We start from the raw sequence: 25,461 nt of genomic DNA on the forward strand, positions 1-25,461 counted from the left end.
AATATTGATTGTTATTGATGTTGTTCGTTGTTGTTGTCTGGATTTTAAACTGTTCTGGCTACTTCAGTCAGAATTTGATGGAGGAGAAACTTACAAGAAAGCCATTGGTTTTCAAGAGGAAGATGGAAAGATTGAAAGCAAAGACAGTTACTTAAAGCGGATGGAATCATATATGAAATTATACGGAGCTCTTGTTCAGGTTTGTCTCTCTCATACCTGCATTCTGATTTTCATTAGTTCTCTAAATTGAAGTTGAGGAGAACATATCATTATGCTGGTATGGCAAGCATTTTATTGATTACGAAAAAGGAAAAACAGTTAATTTTGCCAATTTTCTTACTTGAAAAAAATAAATAAACAATTGCCAATTCCTCAGTTTTTTCTAGTTCCTAAAAAACACACGTTATGGCAGGCATAAGCTGGGGGCGTCCAAAATTTGGTCTGGAAGAAGGTTGGGCATGGGTTGCAAGATTCTTGAATGCTCTCCCTGCAAATCTATACACTGGAATCGCACTGCATGCGTTCCTCCAAGTAAGATGACACTTAAAATTGTCTTTGTACACTTTTAAACTTATACAATATTATGCCTAGGAGTTTAGCAAATATTTTTCTTCCCAGATGGCAGGGTTTGCTCTCTACAGAAGGTACAAATCTCAGTTCAAGAAGTTACTAAACACCATTTCATGTGACTTCTTAAACGCACTAAAAGAACGTGGTGGAGAAGATGGAAAGATTAATAAAGTCATCAAGGATATTCAGACTTGCATAGAATCAAACCAGTTCTGGGAGGAACCAGAAGGATGGCGCCTGGAGAGTTCTTTGTTATCGAACTCGCTTTTTCCCGAACCAGAGTATCAGGAGTAGTATTATCACCTGGGGAATCGGCGTCACTAGAGTATAGGATGTATAGGATGCATGGTTTGGTATTTGTCCCAGAATTACCTGGGCAGTTTTTTAAGTTCAATCTGATTTTTGTGTGTGTGTGTGTTATTGATGACTAGAACTTTCGCCTCTTGGATCTCGACAAAACTAAGCAATCAAAATGCCATTGCGGGAAAGTATATACACCATGTAGTTATAAAAAAAAAAAGAGAGAAACAACCCTACACCTGAAGCCAAAAGATGTCTACTTCAGCTCACTTGATGTATATACACCATGTAGATATCCAGATCATGCACTTCATGTATAATGTTAACATATAAATTTCTACATTTGAAAGAGTTAGCACTTAATAATAATAATAATAAAATCTTTTATTATTATTATTATTATTATTATTATTATTTATTTGCAAGTGGGAAAAGCGGTCACATCTGCTGTATGATTTGTTGTGATTCAAGGGTGATATCGAAGAGGTGCAATGACGCTATTCTGATTTGAGTAATTTTGTTAGTGGTGGACAATTAGGTAATTATTTAACTAATTAAGGGTATAAGAGGGATGTTGTTTGGTTTATAAATAATAGTTTTAATTACTTTTGTTGTTTGGTATTTTTTTTAATAAATTAATAAGTGTATAAGCTAAGGAGATTGATTCTTCCTAGCATGATTTTCCGCCACGTAGTACTGGCGGAGTGCGCTATTGAATTTAAGGCGTTTATGGTGTTAGAGCCTAGAGGTGAGGTGAAAGCAGTCCGTGAGTTAATAATGCCGGGCGTTAGTTAGTGGGTAAGGCATTTATGGCGTTAAGAGGTGAGGCAAGATCAGTCCGTGACCTAATAATGACAGTTGGTGTTGCTTTTTCAAAGTCGGAATAGCAAAATTGATATATATTTATGACAAGAATGTTAGGATTAGTTTGATGTGATGGAAATAATGGAAGGAGAATGGAAATTTTTTATTTTATTTTATTTTTTTTGTTTTTAGTGCTAATTTTAAAGTTGGAATCATTATTCTCCACTATTTTTTAAAAATGTTCATTCCATTAAAATCATTCCACCTTTAAACAAAAGGAATGATCATTTCATTCTTATTACATTTCCATCTCTATTCTCATTGTATTTCAATTCATTCCACTACATCAAACTAATCCTTGGTAGAATGGGAGTTACAAAGATTGAAAGTCGTTTTTAATAATATTTGGGTTATAATTGCATTTGTATTTTTGCGAGTTCTTATTTTTTTGAGATTTGACAACACTTCTAGTCTGAAATTTGAAGCCATTTTTATTTTATTTTATTTTTTAATTTTTTTAACGACACCCTTTAGCATTTTCTTCATGCAACAGATGTGTTCATCAAATTTTATAAAATGATAATTATAATATATTATTAAAATATAGTAAATTATCTTCATTGTTCCAAAATAGTTATTTAAATTTAAAATTTACGTTATTAATTTTTAATAATTTTAGTTTATCCCCGCTTGCCTTAATGTTATAAGGGTGTGTTTGAAAAATCATTACCTACCACTCTAACGAAAAATATTAAAAACTAAACAAGGTTAGGTTCTGAAAAAATAACTTTTTTTTGTGGGATGAACAGAAGAGAGCAAATATGACAAATTTTGTAGGATGAAGGAACAAAGTTGAACGTAATTTACAAATATGACAATTTTTTTGTAGGATGTAGGAACAAACTTACGTAATTTGTGCTTGTCAAAATAATAATGATAATGATGGGTAGTTAGAAGAGATAGAGGTATTATTAAATGAGAACAAAAAAAAAAATGATGTTTCGATGAATTTTAATGAGGTTGTTTGTTGTTGCCGTGGCATACAGGATTAGGAAAGGTCACAAGGGATGAACTTAACCCTCTCTCTCTCTCTCTCGTTCTCATCACCATAAAATGACAATGGACATGTCGTCTGTCACAATAAGTAGGACTAATTCTAATCCTCAATATGATTGATTGGTATTGTACTAAGTAAGTAGATTTATTTTTAAATAATTATAAAATAAATATAAACTCTGGTACTCCTGGACTTTCCTTACCCTACCTCCTCCACGGAACTCGCCTTTTCATTCTTCATTTCCATTTTCATGGCGAAGAAGAAGGAGAATGTGGTGGCGCTCGCCGTCTTCCTCCTCCTCTTCCTCCATACAGAGGCTGCAGAACACAAACAGTTGACTCAAAAACAACAACAACAATTGCTACGCTTCGACGGCAAAAAGGGGGAGTTTAAAATACTCCAAGTGGCTGATATGCACTATGGCGACGGCAAGACCACTCCTTGTGAAGACGTCTTCCCCCAACAGCTACCCTTTTGCTCCGATCTTAATACTACCGCCTTCATCAACCGCATGATCCTTGCCGAGAAACCCAACCTCATCGTTTTCACCGGTACCCTACTTCTCTCTCTCTCTCTCTCTCTCTCTAATCTTCCATTTTTCAGCTGTTATTGCTTCTTCCGCTTTCTTCTCTACCATTTCCTTCCTTTTTCCAACTCAACTCTGTTTTGCTCAATTCATTTCGATTATCTATTTCAAATCAATCAATATTATGCATAAATTCATTCATTTCTAACAATTATTGTATAATTCTTTTTTGGGTTTCCACATAACAACATTGGAGGCCTTATCTATCTATCTAATTGCACAACAATCCTAGTAAAAATAACTATCATGTCTATCTTTCTTTTGTACCTCTCTCTAATTTAACATCCTCCTCAGCTTTAAAATTAACTTCACTTTGCCAATTCTTTTTTTTTTTTATTATTATTATTTTTGTTTATGCAATTTTTTCATTGATGTTTGTGCAATTTTTAACATTACACACACATAATCATTCTGTTATAATAGCCGAGTATGGTTTTATCAAAGGTCCTTTAGAGCCTATGCACATGGTGCTCAAGGTGAGGCGCGCCCCTGAGTGAAACGATGTGCATAATTAAAATTTTAATTACTATCAAAGCATTCATATTCCATATTACAAGAGCAAGTGTTGCTTATGTATGAGCCTAAAACCTAGCTGCGCGCCTTTGACTACACTGGCCGAGTAGTAATTCAACTGTATGCCTACTATTCGTCAAATATAATCCTTCCAGAAAACTTTATGCATCCGCATGAATCAATGTAGTTAACATGTTTGGGTATTTACCGAATGCAGGGGATAACATCTTCGGGTTTGATGCAACGGATCCAGCCAAATCCATGGATGCTGCATTTGCTCCCGCAATATTGTCTAAAATCCCATGGGCTGCTGTTCTGGGAAACCATGACCAAGAATCCGCCCTCTCAAGGGAAGGTGTCATGAAATATATTGTTGGCATGAACCACACCTTGTCTCAGTTCAATCCTTCTGACGCCCACATCATTGATGGTTTTGGAAACTACAATCTGGAAGTCCACGGGGTTCACGGTTCCAATTTTGTAAATAAATCACTTCTCAATCTCTACTTCCTTGACAGTGGGGATTACTCCACAGTTCCATCCATCCTTGGCTATGGCTGGATCAAACCATCCCAGCAATTTTGGTTTCAACGCACTTCTATCAAGCTTAAGGTACTAACCTCACTTTTTTAGGTGCATGGATTTGTATCAGTTCTACCATCCAGCAATACCCCCACATTCTCTTTTAGTCAACTGCGCTCTCTCTCTCTCTGTGATCAACTAACTATGGCCTCCATGATGTTACAGAGGATATTCAATAACTAAGCAGCAGATAGCTTTTAGTGAACTTCCACTTGATTGATTTTATGTACTAATAATAATCTGTTACTTATTTTTCTGTTGCCCTTCTTAATGCAGAAAGCATACATGAGCAAGCCAGAGCCTCAGAAAGCTCCTGCTCCCGGCATCGCATACTTCCACATTCCATTGCCTGAGTATGCGAGCTTCGACTCGTCAAATTTCACAGGTGTGAAACAGGAAGGCATTAGCTCTGCTTCTGTAAACTCTGGCTTCTTCACGACCATGGTGGAAGCTGGGGATGTGAAGGCTGTTTTCACAGGCCATGATCACCTCAATGACTTCTGTGGTGAGCTCACTGGTATACACCTCTGTTATGCTGGAGGTTTCGGTTATCATGCTTATGGGCAGGCTGGATGGTCAAGGAGGGCAAGGGTGGTTGTAGCCTCTTTGGAGAAAACAGCAAAGGGTGGTTGGGGACCAGTCAAGTCTATCAAAACATGGAAGCGCCTTGATGATGAACACCTCACTGCTATCGACGGTCAGGTCCTTTGGAGCAAGAGTTCTGCTGTTGGTAAGCTTCTTTTGAATGGCTTCTTCCCTCTATGGTTCTAGTCTTTCTGGTACATCTTAGAGTAGGACTGTAAATGAACCAAGCCGAGCTTCGGATTGTATGGACTCGCACTCACTAAAAGCTAAAAAGTATAGGTTCAAGCTCGTTAACAAACTATATATGTGTGCGCGCGCGCGCGTATGTACCTACTCACTAACCATTTTGACTGGTGGAAAATTGTGGCTGATCTCTTTTGTGACTCCCAATCTCCATCATCTATCTCTGATCACTCCTCATAGTACTTAAGGTGCTCATGATACACCAGCACTCACTCACAATATGAGATATGGTGCGTGTGAGAGAAAAGCTTGCAATAGCTGGTGGTGTAAGGTAGTTGTTTAGGTTATTTTGTAAGGTAGTCGTTTAGGTTATCGTTGGAAAGGTAGTTGTTTAGGTTATCTGTGGAAAAGGGTCGTCCGCATGGTGCTTTGGTGGAGGGATGCTGTAATAGCCCACTCCACCACATGGTATGTTATTGTCCGCTTTGGGCTTGAGCCCGCTTGGTTTTATTCTTGAGTTTTACCTCAAAAGGTCTGGAGATAACACCAGCACATATAAGCACTTCACATTCACCTTACTCAGGCGATGTGGAATCATGTACCCGTAGCTTGCCAGCATGGTAGCCTGCTAGTGCCTTGCACCCACCCACTCACAAGGTCACCACAAGCGGTGCTGCATTTCATTGGGTCTGGAGGGAAAAAAGGAGACGTTTAGGACTAGGGTTTGATGTGTTTTTCCCTGTTACGGGATATGATCCTATGTGGGAATATAGATTGCTTGTAATAACAAATCCAACTGTTCTTACTTATATCAATAATGAGCTAATGGGCTATCTTTGTGGGATGAAGTAATGAACATCAAAGACCATAATGGGCTGGAGTTTGTGCTGAACTTTATATCATATCGACTAAACTACTCAGTACAAGAAATTCAAATTTTGTGAGCCTTAAGTATACGAGCTTGTTCATGAGCTTGGCAAGCCGAGACAGTAGTGTTCAAGCTCGGTTTGTTTATTAAACAAGCTTGAAAATTGACCTTGAGCTTGGTTCTTTTATTAATGAACAAACACAAGCCAAGCTTTTAACAAGCAAACTCCGAGCTGTTCATGAACAACTCGGTTCATTTGCAGCGCTATCTTAGAGGTAGACAGTAGCAGTGCTCTAGAAATGTTAAGAATGATTGTTCATATAATTTAGGATTTTCTGTCTGAGAGACATCTATTGACATGACTAGGCTAAGAAGATGACCCAATCTCAGAACTATGATAGGGATGTTCTTTCTCCTGTAATTGAGTTCTTATTGTTTGTCCTTTTTGAAGGAGATTCATGTCAATTTAATGGTATAAGTGTGGTACATTGCATGACTTAAATACTTACCAAAAAGACATTGGATGGCTGACATTAAAATTATTTCACATATATCTAGACCATTATCCTGCTATTATTGGCTCGTTCAGTATATTGTATGTAAGTTTAATGGTTTTTATGTAATGTTCATTATGTACTTCTACATTATACTATTTTATTTTCGGCTTGTTCACATTATACTCAGAAGCAGATGGTGGTGCATGCCTAATTATGACATACGACCTACATGACATAAGTTTAACATATTGGACACATTTTTTATGATTTTAGTTTACCCGAAGATTTTTGATGAATTTAGAATTGCAGTATTTGGCATCAATGACTTGTGCAATTTGTTTCAACCTAGGTTCATGTGATATGCAGTAAATCACATTATTCTATGTGAAGAGTCAAGAAAAAGTTATTACAAGAGTTTACTGGTGTCTTCAGCTTTGCCTTGACTTATTTGTTTTTTTTTTGTCCACCCAAGAAGAGTTCTCTCTGTATTTTATTTTATTTTGCTGGCTTTTGCTAGGTAAGTGCACACAGACTGACTGTGCCTCAAACAAGACTTGAACCCTCGACCTCCCACGTGGGAGGAGGATATAGCACTTGAGCTAAACGCTTGGTAAAGTAATCTGGCTTTAATTAGTTTCTTTCATCTTTGTTGTGCCAGCCACCATCTTGGCCAGCGTTGTTTAAGACTTGAACCCTCAACCTCCCACGTGGGAGGAGGATATAGCACTTGAGCTAAACGCTTGGTAAAGTAATCTGGCTTCAATTAGTTTCTTTCATCTTTGTTGTGCCAGCCACCATCTTGGCCAGCGTTGACAGATTTCCTTTTTTTATGAGGTTGTATGAATGTCATTGTATCGGTGTGGAAACCCAATATATGTGTTAGGGTCGTTGTCACATAGATCATTACATGTCCTCCTCGGCCTTTTCTCATTTCCTACTTTTGTTTGCTTTGAACAGGAAGCCGTAGAAAGAAACAGGGTGGCTTCGTTTGATCGATGCAGAAAAGTAAGATATACACACAAATTGACAACCACAGCAAAATGGGTTCAGAAGTAAGTTTTATGTTTGGTCCAATGGGAATGTTTTGTTTTGTAGTTTATAATGTTATATGAAGGTTGGTTAAATTTGTAAGATTTAAGTGAGAAGTGAACACTGAAGGTAATTTTGTATGTATGAGAAGGTGATTGGTAATGGTAAAGAATTTGATCTCCTAATCTCTCTCACTAGTTTAATGATCTCCAAGAAAACTAAAACTTTTTTTGCAGTCCATTTAACCAGCCAGGTGCCCGACCCTTGTGGATGATGCATCTGTTGTTTGGATAAATTGAATGGTAATTTTGTATGTATGAGAAGGCGTATTCATGAGATTATTTTTCCCACTGGGTTGGTCATTGCAAGTAAGAAAACATTAGATTAGGCACAGACTTGTTTTTAAAGGAGAATTATCCTTAATTCTGAGCTTCATTCATGAAATTTCTCTTTCTTTTTACCATCCTTCAATCAACCTGCCCCGTGAGGCTGTGATGAACACAATAAGTGTGACATAACTGACAACCATCATATATATATATATATATATATATATATATATATATATTTATTTCACCAGTCATAATTTGCTGAAATAGCTGCTTGTTTGCTTCGTCACTCTGGTTTGCAGTGGCACCAAAAAGTCCAGATTATGTGAGTCTATGCAATTGGTTAATAACACTCACGTATATGTTACTGTCTGTGCTGGCCTGCTTTAGGAAACGGCTGATAGCTGAGAGACAGATTCTTGTATCTCGGTCAAAATAAAGCGCTCGCTCACTCATTCTACTCATTGCCTCCACTAGTGATGACACCTATACCTTTTTATTTATTTATTTTTTTATTTATTTTTTTTGGGCAACAAACCAAACCAGAAAATTCATTAAACACCCAAAAGAGAACATTGGAGTGAGAACATTTAACAACCACTTGGGCCATATGTTCTACTCTAAATCACCACAATTGGCTTTCAAAGCCTCTCTGTTCAACAAGGAAAGACCCAAACAAGACGCAAGAAGAATAGGAACAGAACATCTTCAAAAATTTCCACAAGAGCCTCTTCCGAGGGATGAAGAGCCATTACTGGTTTGCAATCCCTCCTAAATCATTGAATACTCGGGCTTTATAGGCCCTTAGTCAGTTGGGTCAAAAGTTCAAAACTATCACCCTTAATTTTAGAAACAAACAGGGGGCCATTAATCAGGGGCCAGCTGTCACCATCTAACTCCTCCATGTGTCCACTATTATTTTTTTTCGGCATACAAAAGCAAAATACTGTTAGTGAAAAAATCGGATCACAATAATCTATAACTTTTGCCCAAGCCTTTGGGTAAATAAAGAAAAAAAAAATACATTAATTATAAGAGGAAAGAAATAAAATGATAGTAATAATTTTTATTTATATTTAGATAAATTATGAGAGAGAGAAAAAAAAAAATAACAAGAATTAAATTATTATCATAACTCTTTTATAAAATGTTATAAGATGAGAATCAAATTAATTAAAAATATTACTTACTATTTTCTCAATTCTTTCTTTCATCTCCATTAAAAATTATCCAAACAAGATTTCTACTATTCTTTTCTTTTCTCTTTTTTTCAAATCCCTCCAAATCATTTAATTTTTTTTTCCCTTAGTTGGTACTCACACACACTGCATCCACTGAGATTCAAACCCCTGACCTTCTTTTGAAAAGTAAGAGCCTTATATCGCTTGGCCACAGGCCTGTTGGTCCAAATCATTCAATTCAAACGAAGCCTGAGAATATAACAAGCGTGCATGCAAGATTAATTTGAGAGCACTGACAAAAATTAAACTTACTTAAGAAGTTTAAAATTCCATAACTTTTTTATGATCTTTTACAATTTCGCACTGAGAAAAATTAAACTTACTTAAGAAGTTTAAAATTCCATAACTTTTTTATGGTCTTTTACAATTTCTTTAGGAGTTCAATCCAGGTACTTTTATGAGTATTAAAATTCGCGTATGCAAAATATAAATAATAGAAAATTTAATACCAAATGAGGAGTTTTTTCTAAATTTTTATTTTTGGACATGAGTCTTTACTGAATTTTAAAAATCTTATTGAGCAAATGATTTTAAAAAGTGAGGAATCTTTTGACATTTACAAGGTTTTATTAAGGTTTTTTATGAATATTATAAAAATTCAGCGGGGACAATTTTTAGAAATATCAAAACTTGAAAGTAAAAAATATAAATAAATTAAAAATCCAGTCCCCCACTAGTCCCAACGTGGCTGTCTGCATGCGCTGCGCTGACTGAAGCTTCAGTTATGTTGACGCCAACAATCATCTCTCACAATATAATCCCATGATCTGCGGGCAACGAACAGGCCCATTCATACTCACGTCACCAGTCATCGTTAAATAATTGCGCATGTATTAAAAATAATTATTTATGTTAAAAATGTCCTCTAAACTTTTATTTCTAAAAATAATTATTTATGTTAAAAATGTCCTCTAAACTTTTATTTCTAAATATCAAGATATCTTTCTTAAATCATAGTAATTTTGTACACGTTGTTATTATAAGTTAAATGTTATATATTTTGGGAGCTAGTATCGGCGCTCCATTATGATATAATTTTAATTTCACAATTGCCCTTTCTTTTAGGATCCATTTGGTTAAACGAAAATTTATGATGGAAAGTGAAAGAAAGTAGAGTGAAAGAAAGGAAAATTAAGTTTTCTGCATGCATTTGGTTAGTAAGAAAAATTTTCAAGAAAGTTGTGAAAAAATATTATTTTATTAATTTGGAAAGTATGAAAAGGAAAAGAAAATGATTTACTTACCAAAACTACCCTCATGATTTCAAATATTAAAAAATTAATTAGTTTTGTGTTGGATGAATCATCTCTATACCTAATTATTTATATTAATTTTTAGTCATTAAATAGTAAAATAATGGATTAATAATAATTATTATTATTATTTAAATTCATATTTAAATTAGACAAACTAAGGAAGATGCATTTTAGTTGTCAGATTCTTTTTATTTTCTGTTTTCAATAATAATTATTTATATTTACATGTAGAATATAATTCATTTATTATAACTTACTCATGTTTTATCATAAAATAATGGATTAATAATAATAATAATTATTATTATTATTTATATTCATATTTAAATTAGAAAAACTAAGGAGGACTGCATTTTGGTTGCCAGATTTTTTTATTTTGTGTTTTCAATAATAATTATTTATATTTATATGTAGAATATAGTTCATTTATGATAACATATTCATATTTATTGAATTATTAAATATATCTTTTTTTTAGCCACCTCAAAGAAACATTAAATGGCAACTCTAGGATAAAAATTGTTACGCAAAAGTAACATATTTTATAATTCATGCATAATAATTTTATGGTTAATGTATAATTTATCAGTCCCTTTTCATATTTTTTATGAATATGAACCACTTCTATGCAAAGTTTTCTTTGCAAAAATCACATAGTATAAAACTCTATTTAGTTCAAAACTATATAGATAGAAAAGAATAAATATTATATTGATTTCCATCCATGTGAAATTGTTATGTCATATAAATAATATGATGACTCAAATTAATCTCTTTTCATATTTGTATTGAATATTAATAAAAATTAAAAATTATATTATTTAATATTCTACCATTCAACTCTTAATTTATTTCCAAAAATTATAGGTAACGACCTATTGGATATAAACAAATTATGTGTCCCAATATGTAATAATTGTTGGAATTTCTAAGTCTGAATTTAATAACCACGCTATATTTGTTATGTGAAAAAAAATAAAAAATGGAGAGGCATAATAGGAAATTTGGAAATAAAATAACAGTTTTGTGAGAAAGTAAACTTTCTCGTGTTTTATACGGGGAAATATTTGGGAAAATTTATTGATGCGGGAATCCCACTTTCCCAAAAATTTTCCTTTTTCAGGTAACCAAACTCCCAAAAATTAATTTTATTTTTTGTTTCTTTTCCTTTCTACCTACTTCACCCTAACCAAACAAACCCTTAAAGTTAGATTTTTTGCGCCAAAAACTAGAATTCTTGCGCATAAATTTCTTTAACTTCTCTCGTGTCCCCTCCCATTCTCTCTCTCTCCCTTTTTTTCTCTCCAAAAAGGAAGATCTCACTAATGATATAGTGTTTGAGTTAGAAGAAGTTATAGAACTTGTTAAGACAACTTATATTAAAGAAAGCTCAAAAATCTATGAATCAGCCAACCCTACTATTTTGTTCTTTTGTTCTACTTTTTTCTTTAGAATATATATCTTTGAGTTGATTTTGAAAATACTTTTTCTTTGATGAATCTATCCATGTAATGACCCGGTCATTTTCTTTTTTTTTTTTTTTTTTTTTCTGATTTTCACGGATTTTTTTTTTTTTTCCGTTGATCTTTTCCTTTTTGAGTTCAGTTTCTCATCACTTAGTATCATCTCGAGTACTCGAAAATAGTTTCTGAGACTCTTTTCTTAAGATTGACAACTTCCTTTAAGGACTGATTCATTTCCGCATTTTTCGTTTTTCTACACTTTCACTTTTCGATCTTTTCCCTATTTCGTCTTTTCCCCGTTCGTTACTTTTTGGAAAAACCTCACTTCTTGTGTTGGGAGTTGGTTTCTGACTTTACGTATCTTCATTCTCAGTGGTTTCTACGAAATACGTAACTTTATTTTTGTAGTAAAGTACTCTTGTTGTTCCCGGTGTCCATAGGAGCATGGATATATAGTTTTTCAGAATCTTTTTATTTTCTTGGGGTTTTTTTCATAAATATCCTTTGAAGATATTTTATTTCAGGGGTTGTTAAGAAAATATTTTTGAATGATATTTTCATTCTGGGCCATTAATACAGTTCACTTTTTGGAGGGGTCATTGTGCAATTAATGAAAGTTATTACTAAATGTCTTATTTTGAGCATGAATCCTCGTATGGGATTCATTTTCACTTTTCGTCGAATCATGTACTCTTAGAATTTCCTTCTAGTCGTTTTTCTTCAGTTTCAGGTTTTCCAGCCCCGGTTAGTGCAAAACTTGTTTGGGGCATATCTTTCTGCTCGGGACTCGGTTTTCGATGTCGTTTCTTCCGTTATTCATATTTTCTCATTTTAAATCTTTTTCGTCCACAGAGTTTTGTCATTTGAGCTCGTCTGCTCAAATTTCACTTTTCCGGACCCATTCGGGACACTTTTAAGGTTTTTCTATAAATAGGGTGACTTAAGAGAAAAATCAGATTTTCTCTTCTTCTTCCTCCCTCCTTGGCCGGCCATCAATGGCAGCCATGGCTGCCACCCTTCTTCTTCATTTTTCGGCCACTTCCCTTTGGTAGAAAGGTGTAGTGCCTTAGCGTTTTATGTTCGACTTGCCGTGCTTTACCTTTCCCCCTTATTAAAATTCGTTTTTGGCTATTTCATGAGTTCGGGTTTGAGGCCAAGTTAGGATTTTCATGGTACCTCCTTGGTATTTAATGATCACCTTGTTGTCCCCGACAAAACCTAGAAATTTCGTTAGATTTGGAGCGATATTATTTCAGTGGGGATTTGAGATTTCATCTCAAATGGAGGTAGGGGATGTTTTAGGATTTTGTATGTGTTGTATTAAGTGTTTTCCATGATTATACAACTTATATGTATGCCTTGTATCAAATCTAGAATATTAGTAATATTTGTTTCTTTGTATAAGATTTAATTTACAAAGATGTATATAGCCTAAAATTGAATTGTGGTATGATGATAAATTATGTTTTGATATGCTTGTTAACATATATTAAATTGGAATTATTTGAATAAGAATTGCGCTCTTTATTTAACAATCATCTTTTGTGAAAATTTAATTCTCATGGACGTACCTTGTATGAAATTAATTTGTAACATGCTTCTAAATTAAGTCTCGGCATGTTCTTTAACATACTTTAATTTGAGAGCATTTGGATGAGTATGAAAATTTAGAGATTTTAATTAAAATGATTAATTAAAATCTATTTTAAAGGTTCCATTGGCCTAATTAAGTTTTGACTTGATATTTGAGATGACTATGACTTGTATACTGGTATATATTAATTTGGGACCATTTTATGTTGTTTTAGAATTTAGGGATTTGATTATCATGATTTGATTAAATTCCATTTTATTGTTCAAATGGCCTAATTAAGCCTTTGAATTGATTTATGCAATGACCATGTTATGTTGTCTAACATGTGTTAATTAGGGGTCATTTGATTGAGATTTGAAACCTAGATAAATCAATTAAGCTATGTAATTAATTTTCATTTCTATTACGTTAATGATTTAATCATATATTGACGTTGATAGTATGTTTAAAGCATGATTTTTGACTTAGAATGGATTTATAAGTTTATGTTTTCAATATTAGATTATATTGTTATATCGTGTAACGAATCGCACACTGAAGATTCGATATGTGATATTATTATAGCGCGTAACGAATCACGCTCTGAAGATTCGACATTGTCATCTTATAGTAGTTGTGGATTTAAAGCATGTATTGTGTGGTTTCAACCTATTTGTGCATGCAGGTAGTCTTGTGTACCATTTTATACATATATAAGTTGTTAACTTATTTATTTTGAAGTCTTGGGAAATTATGGTTACAAGTGATATGGCTAGAGTTTGGCTCTAGTGCGGGAGGTATGAGTTCTCCTCAATTGAGATAATGCGCACTAGGGTGGTCTTCCCAGCGGGTTAATGCCCAAAATAACCGTTAAGATCTCGGCAGAATTCCGAGCATGATGTCCAAGTCTTCCACTATTTGATTTCGCACTTTTAGATTTCTAATTGATAACCTAAAGTATCTACATCTTGATATGTGGTATTAGAACTTCTAATTATACTAAATTGCTATATTTAGTGTTTTCGTACTTTTATATTTCAAGTTGATAATTTTGAGAATCTATGTCTTGATGTGTGGTATTAGAATTCTAATTATACTAAATTGCTATATTTAGTTATTTTCATACTTTTAGATTTCAAGTTGATAACTTTGAGAATCTATGTCTAATTGCTTTGTATAGCATGCTTCTATGTCGGTTAAATTGCATAGATATTGTGACTTATGTTTTATTGTTCAAATGTGACTTAGGAATGATCCTATATATTCATTTGGAACATAGACGTTAGGTGGCATGACTCACTTTGGTTGTTTTCTCATTTTAGATTTCAAACTGATAACTTTGAGAATCTATATCTTGTTGCCTTGTATAACATGTTCCTATGTTATTGAAATTGCATGAGTGATGTGATTTATGCTAGAAATATTCTAGGGTAGCTTAGGATGCTCCCTGAGTCTCACCTTGATATAGACGTTAGGTGATATGAGCCCCTTTAATATGTTTCACCTTAAGGTGATAAAATTGTAAAATGCTAGGTCGATGCATGCTCATTTCCTACGAGTAGCTTTATGTTACTCACTCACGTAGTGAGGACATTTTTCAGGTAAATGAATTAAAGTTGAGACTCTCATTATGCTTGGATGGTTTGTGGACTTGAAGGTTTCCATTCTTGTGAAGGTTGGCTTGAAATGCCACTCGTGGCCTTATATATCTAAATGTGTATATTTGATTCTAAACATGTAAAGTGTACATAAGTACGCTCTTTACAATGTATTTGATATGTATGACAAGAGGCCAAGGGCTGTAATATCCCTAATTTTAAAGGACAATCCTGGAATTTGTTTTAATTATTTATGTGCATTTTTAATACATTTATTTGCTTGTTTTGATTAATTAATTATTTGCTTGATTATTTGAATTAATCGATTTAATTGTAATATTTGTTTTAAATTGAATTAATTGATTTAATTGAAATTAAAATACTTGAGATCCAATTATCCAAAACCTTCTTAAAAAGAATGCTTCAATAATTTTAATTTATTTAATTCATTTTGTATTCTATGTTCAATTAAATATTAATTGTTTGGTATCTCTCGGATCTATGTTCGGACTTGATCACCTGAGGCTCTAGAACCGAGGGGTATCACAAGGGCCAAGCATGTTTAAATTTAGTACTTGTATTCATTTGGTACCACATTCTTTTTTGAAGATGTATTTTTTTTTTATCTACTTTGGATGTTTGGCATGTCAAATTTTGTAAACGTTGTGTAATGAGGCCATGGGCCATTGTAACATGTTAGTTCATATAAAGTACACTTACGAGCATGCTTGTATAGCTTAAAATCATCTTTTTGGTCCACATTCATGTTGGGGTTTGAGGCTTGGGTGAAGCCTCAACAATTCATGTGCTTAGCAAGTCATTCAGTAGCTTTTCAAGGAGTTTTGGTTGACCGAAACTCCAGTTCGGTTGACTGATGGCTTAATTTGGTCTAACAAACCATCCTCCCCTCAAAAACCTGCCTTTAGAAAAGATTCTGTGAGTTTCGGTTTACTGAAACTCTATGTCGGTCGACCGAAATAGCCCTCATTTGCGCAGCTCTTCAGTTTTACTTCAACACTGAAGTTCCAACTTCAAAATGCCATAACTCTTTCGTTTCTAATCCAAATGGGGTGATTCTTGAGTGTAATGAGTCACCTTTCCAATGGAACCAATCCCATCCTCAGATTCAAAACACAGGGAGAGATATTCATGTTTTAGTGAAGTAGGGTCAGTTTTCGCTTAAACCGGGAAAGGGCATTTTTATGGGATTCTTATCCAGAGTTCTTAGAACCTCTTGAAATGTTGTGAAATGATTAGATTAGGTTGTATTCACCTTGTTTGACCTATTTAGAACCAATTTTCTCCTTTTAGTTGTGAATTGACCATTTTACCCTTCATTAACGAATTTTGCCCGTTTTAACTCTAGTTTCCTCTTTTGCTCTCTTTAACTTCCATGACCTCATGGAATATCACATTGATGTCTTAGATATGGTTTTTATCTCAAAGGACTATGGTTTCATCTTTTGCTTCCGCATTTCGGATCCGTTATCTGATCAACTTTCGGATCATCACTGACGTACCGGGTTGAAAAACTTGGGTTGTCACAATCCATATTTATTCTAGAATAAATTTCATCCATTGGGATAGAGAATAATACACATAATTAGTGTATGAGGAAGAATTATACTTAAATATAAGGATTATGATTAGGATAATAAAAGGCATGTAATTAGAATAAATATATTTGAATTAGAAGCAAACTCTATATCAATAAATAAATCCTCTCTAATTATACAAAAACATTTAATTGAATTGAAAATCAAGAAAATTTTAATTTTACTCAAATACAAAGTTTGCTATATACAAAAGCTTATTTGATTTTAGAAGAAAACATATAGAAATCAAGAAATGGAAAGAAAAAAAACATGGGAAAAAATACGTTTAAGTGTTTTGTTATTGATGTTACATCAAAGTGAAGATGGGAGAGGAAGTGCGATATATTCTAAGCTCATAACGTAAGAAAAAACGTTGATGAATTAGAATTTTATTATTATTTTAAAAAGAGTTTTAAATAAAAATAAATAAATAAATAACATATTTTATGTGATAGGTTTTCTAAATATCAACATATAACGAACCAAACCCGGGAATCTGGATCGCTAATCGGGTCCTTACCCGAATCCGAGATCACACAAGGGTACTATGGTCATTTCATGTCATTAAGATAGTTCTAGAGTCTATAAGGGTAGAACGATCATTTACTATGGTCAAATAATGGTTTAGAGCCCCAAAATGGCAAAATAGTCATTTGGTATGTTTATTATAACTTTTAAACTCATCAGAGGTAAAACTGTCATTTTCTATGGTCATTCTAGGCTTTGGTTGAAGTTTGAGGGTAATTTGGTAATTATACTAAAATCTGGGGTTAAACAGTAAATATCAGCTCATCTAACCTGGTACATGATTTCATCTAACCAGTTAGACGGCTTGACTAGAGAGCATGCAAAAACTAAGGGACCGTCTAACCGGGTAGATAGGTGCATCTAACGGTTAGATGGAGATGTGCATCTAACCCTTACACTGCCCATACAACTAATCAAGTAGATAAGAGAATCTAACTGGTTAGATGGGCACCCAAACCTGATCTAACCGGTTAGATGATGCCCAGAAGTGAAGAGATCGATTTGATCACTTCTCCAACCTGTTCAAATGAACCCTAAAGCAACCAAACATAAAAAATAAAGCTCTATAGACATCATCAACCTTAAAACATTGCATTGAATCTTCAAAATAACATCATTCATACATCTTTTGTGAATCAAAATTATCGTAGAACGTACATACATGTCCAAAAGAATAGAGTTACAATTCAAGGCCTCCATGGCCATAATACAATGACTTCATATGGAGTCGACAAAAGAATAAGGTCATGTAGTCAATAACTTAAAAGAATGCATTTACAAAGATTAAAAAAATGGTCGTCTAAACTTGTGGGGGTGCATCATCTACAACATCTTTGCCATGTCCTAAAAATGTTAGAATATAGGGTGAGCACAACGGCTCGATAGAGATAGCCTAAATTACACCTCTTGTAATCCCGTGAATAATACCTAAAGCATAGGATAATAAGATAATGGATCATACAGTGGGGAAAATATCATACATCATACATTGAATTCCATGTCTTTCAATTAATGAAACGAATGCTATGAGATGTATTCTCCCTATTTCCAGAACCATTTATGTCACAACACCACCCACACCGAAAATGTTAACACAACCCGACCTTAGGCAACTCCTAGGCACCACGAAGGAAATTGGCTAGCTATCCCTGACCTAAGGTGTCTCCCTAACATCATTTGGGGGCCTAGGTAACTCAATTATACATGTCCAAATTCTGTCTCGTGTCCCCTGCAAATGTGGAGATATCTTCCTGCAACATCTTGGTGAGATCATTTATGAATTCTGGAGATGTGGAGATATCTTCCTGCAGCATCTTGGAAAGTAAGTTAACAGCTTGAGAGATTTCCACAGGGGTTTTAGTCCTATTCTCGGCTGGGGTCACAACAGGTTCCGAATCAAAATAAAGAGTCAAACAGCGAATCCAAAGTAGTGATGGTGAAGGTAGGTTGTCATGTGTAGGTAAGATAGGCTCAATAGGATCTTTTTGCACCTGTAATATGTTTGGGTTAGTACTCACAAAATGATATGAAATAAGTATGACAATTTCAGTACTTACTTCCTCAGAATCTCCTACTTGCTCAGTAATAGGAATACTTGCCGCCAGGTGTTGGGATGAAGCTGGAGATATGGTCCTTTCAGGAGAAAAGTGATCTTGTTCTATAGATAATTCAATTCTTTCTTCTTTGGCGCCACTTTCCTGACTCGCTTGTTATTTTCCTTGGGATGTGTTGTCTTACATAACAAAAAAAGGTCTTATCCAATTTAGATGGATAATGGTGACGAGTGTTATAAATTTGGTTTGTACATAGTTTTACCTGAGGAGTATCGGTAGAGCATTGCATTTTCTTGTTAACCGTTCTTTCTTCATTTGATTTTTCATCAACTAAAATAAAGCTTCTTTTGGCCCTTTGCTTCTTTCCAGGCTTTTTGCCGACAATTTTGATATTTTTTCTTTTCTGTTGTTCCCATTTAGAGAGTTTATTACAAAACTAACTTAATTAAACATAAGTTAATACCAAAGTTGAGCAACTTACCTTGGGAGTTGAATCTGGGGGTATACTCTGAAGAGGAACATAAAGATCGATAGGAATGTTTTTTGTTTTGACTAGAGTTAGCCTTTCTGGAATGGTGGAGGGCACACTGTAGTTAAGAGAGAATAAAATTATACAAGAGACTCGGCATGTTGGTTGGAAAATCAAAGAAGTAATAACTTACTTTGCCGAGAACGAGACCTTGTTCTACCAGCAGGAGTTGTAGGAGGTGGCTGACTTGCTGATTTGGTAGGAATGCTCTCTGGTGCAGGAGGTGGTAAAAGCACAACAGGTGAAATGGTCTTTCCACCTTGAAAGGATAGAGATATGAACTTGTATGATCCGAGACGATTGTGAATCAGCTGGGTAGAATCCTGGGTCCTGGTAAAATTGACATACGCTGACCACCAGTTCTCAAAGGATGGGTCAGTATAAGGTTCTGCTGAAAATTCTTTGTATTGGAAACTTTGGAGGGACTGTTGAAATTTATTGGTCACTTCTCTGATTTGATCGGTATCTGAAAGTTTTACTCTCCTGTGGTAGTTCTTGTTGTACGAAAAATGAGGGGGCACGGGAATCAGTTGGGTTAACCCAAATTGTCTGCCAATTGTGATGGGTAGTAAAACTCTACCCCAGTTCTGCTTTTGGCAATATGAGGAACAACAGTGTTGCAAGAAATGTCTCTTGCAATTAAAAAGTGACCCCATGAATTTTTATACACTTCTACTTGCTCAGTAGAAGACTTGGCTATAGGAGGAAATAGTCAGGAAGGGGCTAATCGACAGTTTGCAAAAGGAAGAAATTGAGCACGGATTCGGAAGGCACATTGATGATAGAAGAAACGAAAACAATCCAGGAAGGATTGGTCTTTGGGCTTGGCTCTGGCATAACTAAAGGATATCAGGGGATCACTTGCTATAAGTTGAATAGTGGGTGACAATTCAGGGAAGTAAGCATGCAGCCAGAATTGATAAAGCCAAAACAGTCCTCCAGACCTTGAAAAGTTTGATACAATGAGGTTTGATATTCCTTGGTATAATGACACGAAGAGAAATGGTGCCAAAGCCATGGCTTTACCTTGGGATAGGGCAATGGCTAGTTAGGTAAGGTCCTTGGTAATCTAAATGACAGGGGCACATAACAGGTGTCTGCACAACCACAACAGTAAAAATCCTATATGTTCGTGTTCATCTACCTTAGACCCGAAATTACCAAGCATTTCTTTCAAAAACGGGCCATGAGATTGAACGAATGGTTTAGATCCTTCTTGTTCAGGGAAATTAAATGTCGTCTCAGGGTCTTGAATAAGGTAATTAATGTCATCTCCTCAAGGTTTGAGACCAGTTAGAAAACATACATCACGAAGGGTGGGAGATATCATCCCACAGTGCAAGTGTAGTGAGTTGGTCGTGGGAGACCAGAAGTGCAAAGATGCGAAAAATAGAGATCTATCTAAAGTCAAAGGGATCTTACTCAACTGGATAATGTCAAATATGCCCATGCATTTCCACAGCTCACCTTTTGTTATAAAGACACGGTCTACCCACTCACTCCATTGAAGTATGGGAGGGTGCCAGTTCCTGATTGATAAAGATGGTCATTCGCCTTCTGCAATCTGGTAAATCGGTTTGGAAAAAGGAAGATGTTCTTTTCCTTGGGGGTAAAAGAAGGCCAATGATGGAGACGATCAATTGATAAACTCTGGGCCAAAGCCGTTAGAGTTGTTGGGCAAATCAATAAGAATCGAAGTATCGACTTCAGAAGATGTTAAGGTTTTGATTGCTTTTTTGGTCATTTACGTATGAGAAGTAGATTCTGGTATGGGGGTTTCCAAAGCAAGACCGGCATGTTGTTTTTGTGTTTTTAAAGACATGATGAATAAGGAAAAGGAGTGTTTGATTTGATGAAGGAAATGAAAATTACAGAGAGAGATATGTGATACAGAGTGATGTTTGCAATGAAGTGTTTAAAGGATAAAGGTAATTTTGTTAGAAGAGCCGTATGTGAAAGGAAACTAAAGGGTTACTGCGAGAATTAATGAGTGATTAGATAGGGTACGTAATTCGATAGCCTTGGAAGATGGAGTAATTGGTGACTCTCTGGTTCCTATATCGACGAAAAGAAATGGGTTTAGTTCAAATTTTGGAAACCTACTTACAAACGGCTGCCACAATTTGGGGGGCATTGTTGACACTTATTTTGGTAGTTGGGCTTAGATTGCAATTGGGCTGAAGAATGCTGTAAGTGGGCTGGAAGTGTAATGACATGGTAAGGGTTTAGATGCTAAGAAGAAATTCGATTTAGTGTATGGGCCGATTGCAGGGTTGGGCTTTTAACTGAAGGAAGCATTGGTCAATTCCACATGTAATACAAATTGCCTGCATTTTGAATTTAGATGATAAATATGGATTGTAATTTTAGTATTTGTGTTTTAGTTAGGTGCAATTAATTTCTAAAGTTATCAATCGGTTAATTTAATTTGAATTTATAGTTAGTTGGGTTATTGATAGGTTTAGATTTTATTTGAATAATTATTCAATTATATTATAGAGTTATAATATAGCTAGAATACTTGTATTTAGGAAGTTAGTTTACGTACTTCTCTAGAAATAAACAAGGAGGCATGCTGTACTAAAGGATGTTGTACTAAAGGTGCAGCACTCTCAGAATCTTTAATTTATTTGTTTGCTTTCTCAAGCTTTTTCCCAAAATAACATCCTTGCTATTTCTCTCTATCCCTATCTTCTTAATTCTCATTCTCTCTCTTTCTCTCTAAATCTTTTTCTCTCTATATTCTTTCTATATCTATTTTCCTCCACTTTCTATTCTCTTGATAGTTACTATAAGTTATTCATTGAAAAGTCCTTTTAACTAAGGCAATTAGAACTCATTAAGGAGTATTTTTGTTCTCTTTCTCCTATAATCGTCTGAAAGTCAATTTCTCAAAGAGATTATAAGTTGACTATCCACAATTGAACCATATAGTTGGTTCTGGCACGCCCGTTTTACCTCAATTTAAGATCGGCTCTAGCTAGCTGATTTTAGTGTCAACACTATATAGTACAGTATAACTTTTGCTCGGATGTGGAAGCAAATGCCTCTTTTCCTTTTAAGAGTATAAGTTATAACAAGCGTGCAAACAACTACAAGGAAATGATCAAATCATACATCTCTATTGGGGAAAATAAGTGAATTAATAAGGATATATAGTGATAGTTTGGATACAGTGAAATGGAGTCCACTGTTTTTTAATTTTATATATCTTTTTTGTCCATACATGAAAGGGGTCGACAGATTCTAACAAGGGGTGAAGGCTTATAATATGCCAAGAAGAACCATTAGAAATGCTAACAAGTGACTTGTAATCTTCTTCTTCTTTTTTTTTTTTTCAATTGGCAATAAATTAACACACATATTTATTTCTATGGCGACTCAAACCCTCACTATCCCTTTTGAGAGAGAAAAAAAAAAGATATCAATAGACTACAGAACCTTTTGATAAACGAGCTTGGGTCGTGGAGTGTGATGACTTTGTAAGCGGGTGTGTGTGAGCATGTGCGCGTAGGTAGTATCAGTAGGCTATTACATTGGGCGAGTTACAAGTGCACAATCCCATATCGCCTGGGTGTGAAAGGGGCAAGTGCTATATGTACATTGTGATGACCTTGTGGACGGGTGTGTCGTGGGCGGGTGCAAGAGACACTGTCAGGCTACCACACTGGCGAGTTACGGGTGCACAAGTCCCACATCGCCTGGGTAGAGGAAAGGTGAAGTGCTTATATGTAAGTGCATCATCTCCAATTGGTATGAGGCCTTTTGGGGTGAAGCCCAAGAGCAAAACCGTGAGGGCTCAGGCCCAAAGCGGACAATATCATACCATGTGGTGGAGTGGGTCGTTACAAATGGTATCAGAGCCTGACCCAGCCGGAAGTGTGCCGACGAGGACGTCGGGCCTCCAAGGGGGGTGGATTGTGATGACCTTGTGGACGGGTGTGTCGTGGGCGGGTGCAAGAGACACTGTCAGGCTACCACACTGGCGAGTTACGGGTGCACAAGTCCCACATCGCCTGGGTAGAGGAAAGGTGAAGTGCTTATATGTAAGTGCATCATCTCCAATTGGTATGAGGCCTTTTGGGGTGAAGCCCAAGAGCAAAACCGTGAGGGCTCAGGCCCAAAGCGGACAATATCATACCATGTGGTGGAGTGGGTCGTTACATACATTCAACACCCTTTTATGACACAACGCGTTTTAAAGTCGTGATGGCCGTGAATCTACTAGAATTCTAGAATCTACTAGAATTCTAGAGTTACGCGTGCTTAATTTAGAGTAGTACCAGAATGTGTGACTCCCTGAAAAGTCTCTGACCTGCAAAAAATAAAAATGGACGATATTGTGTCTCACTAGAGTGAGGGTTGTTAAACCTATTAGAAGCTATTTTAAACATCCCCAAAGCTCCTACCTAGCCTGTAATCCTAATAGAGTTGGATTAGTCTCGAAATAAATTTCATATATGTATGTATGTCTACAATATTAATTGGAAGCTTTATTCCAGTCCTCTAAGTTGGGAAATCCAAGAATATTGCATGCTTATTCTGATGTCATTAATTTCTTCCATGCATAATGAGGCAGCATTATCACTTTAAACATCACGGGAGACGTAAGCGCACAATTGAACATTTCATCATGCATGGTTAAGAATAAAGAAAAAAATTTCTTTTGCTCATTGAAATAACTATAACCACTAACTAATAACAATATATAATAAAAAGAATAATTATATGCTTGGTGAGTCCGAATATGAGAAAGAAAGCTTAATTTGTATGCCCGACCAACCCTACTCTACACTTCCAACTTTGTCTTGTGTGAATTAATTCTTTAGATTTTCCAGAATATAGTAGTGGCACGGAAGGAAGATCATTCCCGAAATATATATGTATGAAACTGCTGATATATCGATCGGGAAGCCACACAAATTAACCGCCATCTTTATAATTATGCCACCCGCCTTCTTAATTAATCAATATATATATATATATATATATATATAAAAGAGGCTCTGATACCAATTTGTAGGATGTACTCAATACGAAGAAAGAACATACACAACTTTTATATAAACGCACTCAATACGAAGAAAGAACATACACAACTTTTATATAAAACTCTCAAATTCTGATAAATTTTCTTTCTCACTTCTTACTTACAAAAGAATTCAAAAACATGTATTTATAGGTACCATTACATGACTTTAGAAAAACACAAAAGACAAGACAATAAATAACACAAGTGTTTCAGAAAAACACAAAAGACAAGACAATAAATAAAATATTAACTTTAACACAAGTGTTTCATCTCCCAATGAAATAGTTCATGTATTCCACACATAAATTGATTTATCTATTCCACACTTGAGTTGGTTCATATATATGGTTAATTTTCCAACATATATACACACACATATATATATATATAGCAGAGAATATACATATATAGCAGAGAATATATATATATAAGGTACGTGACATTGCAGTGCAGTGGAGTGCATGAGCATCCATTGCCCAACCATATACGTACATGTTGCGATTAGACATCTTGTTCCTACTTTTAATTATATATAATAATAAAAACAAAGGAAGGAACCGGTCTTCTTCTTTTCAAAGAATTATTAGATGCCATGCACAAAACAAAAAGGGGATGAGATGCTTAATTAGTCTTATCTGCAACTACTTTCTGTAAAAATGTTTATATATATATATGTATCGATGAACAGCAAAAAGACTCATGAATTGTATATATATATATATATGACGTCGAAGTTCATTGCATATATGGTTAATTAACTAGAATTTAAAACTAAAATGAAAACACAAAACTTGCAAGTGAATTAATCCCGAGGTATGTACGTCATGAGAGCGACGATGACAAGTAAATATGAGCTAATTAGCAATTGATTCTAGAATCTCCAACTACGAACCAGTAAAGCTAGGGAGTAGAAAGAGAGAATACAATTAATATATGTTATAGAATTGCAAAGTTGATTGCATTATGATTTGATTTTGAGATTTTAAGCATCTCGATCTATATATTCCCAGTGCTTTTGGGATGGAGGACCTTCCATTTATAAAATATATATATATATATGTGTGTGTGTGTGTGTAACTGCAATACATTTTAAAACCAAAGAAAACAGAAACAAACTAAGCTAGAAGAGGGGCGCGGCTTGATCGGTGGTGAAATCCATCGATCGATCAGATTGCTTAAAATTAATTAAT

General features: G+C 34.9%; 2 protein-coding genes across 3 annotated transcripts in view; both read left to right on the plus strand.

Annotated features, from left to right (window-relative positions):
• Nucleotides 1-531, plus strand: part of LOC132295574 (mRNA export factor GLE1-like) — a 28,057-nt gene extending 27,526 nt beyond the window's left edge. Inside the window, exons 11-12 of the mRNA XM_059793870.1 lie at nucleotides 68-199; nucleotides 413-531. Coding sequence (XP_059649853.1) covers nucleotides 68-199; nucleotides 413-418 — 138 coding nt within the window. The 3' untranslated portion in view covers nucleotides 419-531. The remainder of the gene's footprint in view (nucleotides 1-67; nucleotides 200-412) is intronic.
• Nucleotides 532-2,860: 2,329 nt separating this feature from the next.
• LOC132295575 (probable inactive purple acid phosphatase 29) lies at nucleotides 2,861-7,759 on the plus strand. Of its 2 annotated transcripts, XR_009478548.1 has the most exons (5): nucleotides 2,861-3,282; nucleotides 4,048-4,442; nucleotides 4,689-5,142; nucleotides 7,063-7,155; nucleotides 7,503-7,759. XR_009478548.1 is itself a non-coding variant. In XM_059793871.1 (4 exons), exons 1-4 carry the CDS (start codon nucleotides 2,982-2,984, stop codon nucleotides 7,535-7,537), a joined length of 1,185 nt encoding a protein of 394 aa, XP_059649854.1. In that variant the 5' UTR covers nucleotides 2,869-2,981; the 3' UTR covers nucleotides 7,538-7,759. The 2 variants fall into 2 exon arrangements, 1 of the variants encoding a protein (XP_059649854.1); XM_059793871.1 differs by lacking the exon at nucleotides 7,063-7,155 and having other exon boundaries at nucleotides 2,869-3,282.
• Nucleotides 7,760-25,461: the final 17,702 nt, after the last annotated feature.

This window comes from Cornus florida, unplaced genomic scaffold (genome assembly GCF_030987335.1).
Source record: "Cornus florida cultivar Cherokee Brave unplaced genomic scaffold, ASM3098733v1 CherokeeBrave_3.0.0_Hap2_Chr02, whole genome shotgun sequence".
Taxonomy (NCBI): Eukaryota; Viridiplantae; Streptophyta; class Magnoliopsida; order Cornales; family Cornaceae; genus Cornus; species Cornus florida.

Coding starts and splice junctions, on each gene's coding strand:
- LOC132295575 (XM_059793871.1), top strand. CDS start 2,982: ATGGCGAAGAAGAAGGAGAATGTGGTGGCGCTCGCCGTCTTCCTCCTC. Junction 3,283..4,047: donor CAACCTCATCGTTTTCACCG/GTACCCTACTTC, acceptor TACCGAATGCAG/GGGATAACATCTTCGGGTTT. Junction 4,443..4,688: donor GCACTTCTATCAAGCTTAAG/GTACTAACCTCA, acceptor TTCTTAATGCAG/AAAGCATACATGAGCAAGCC.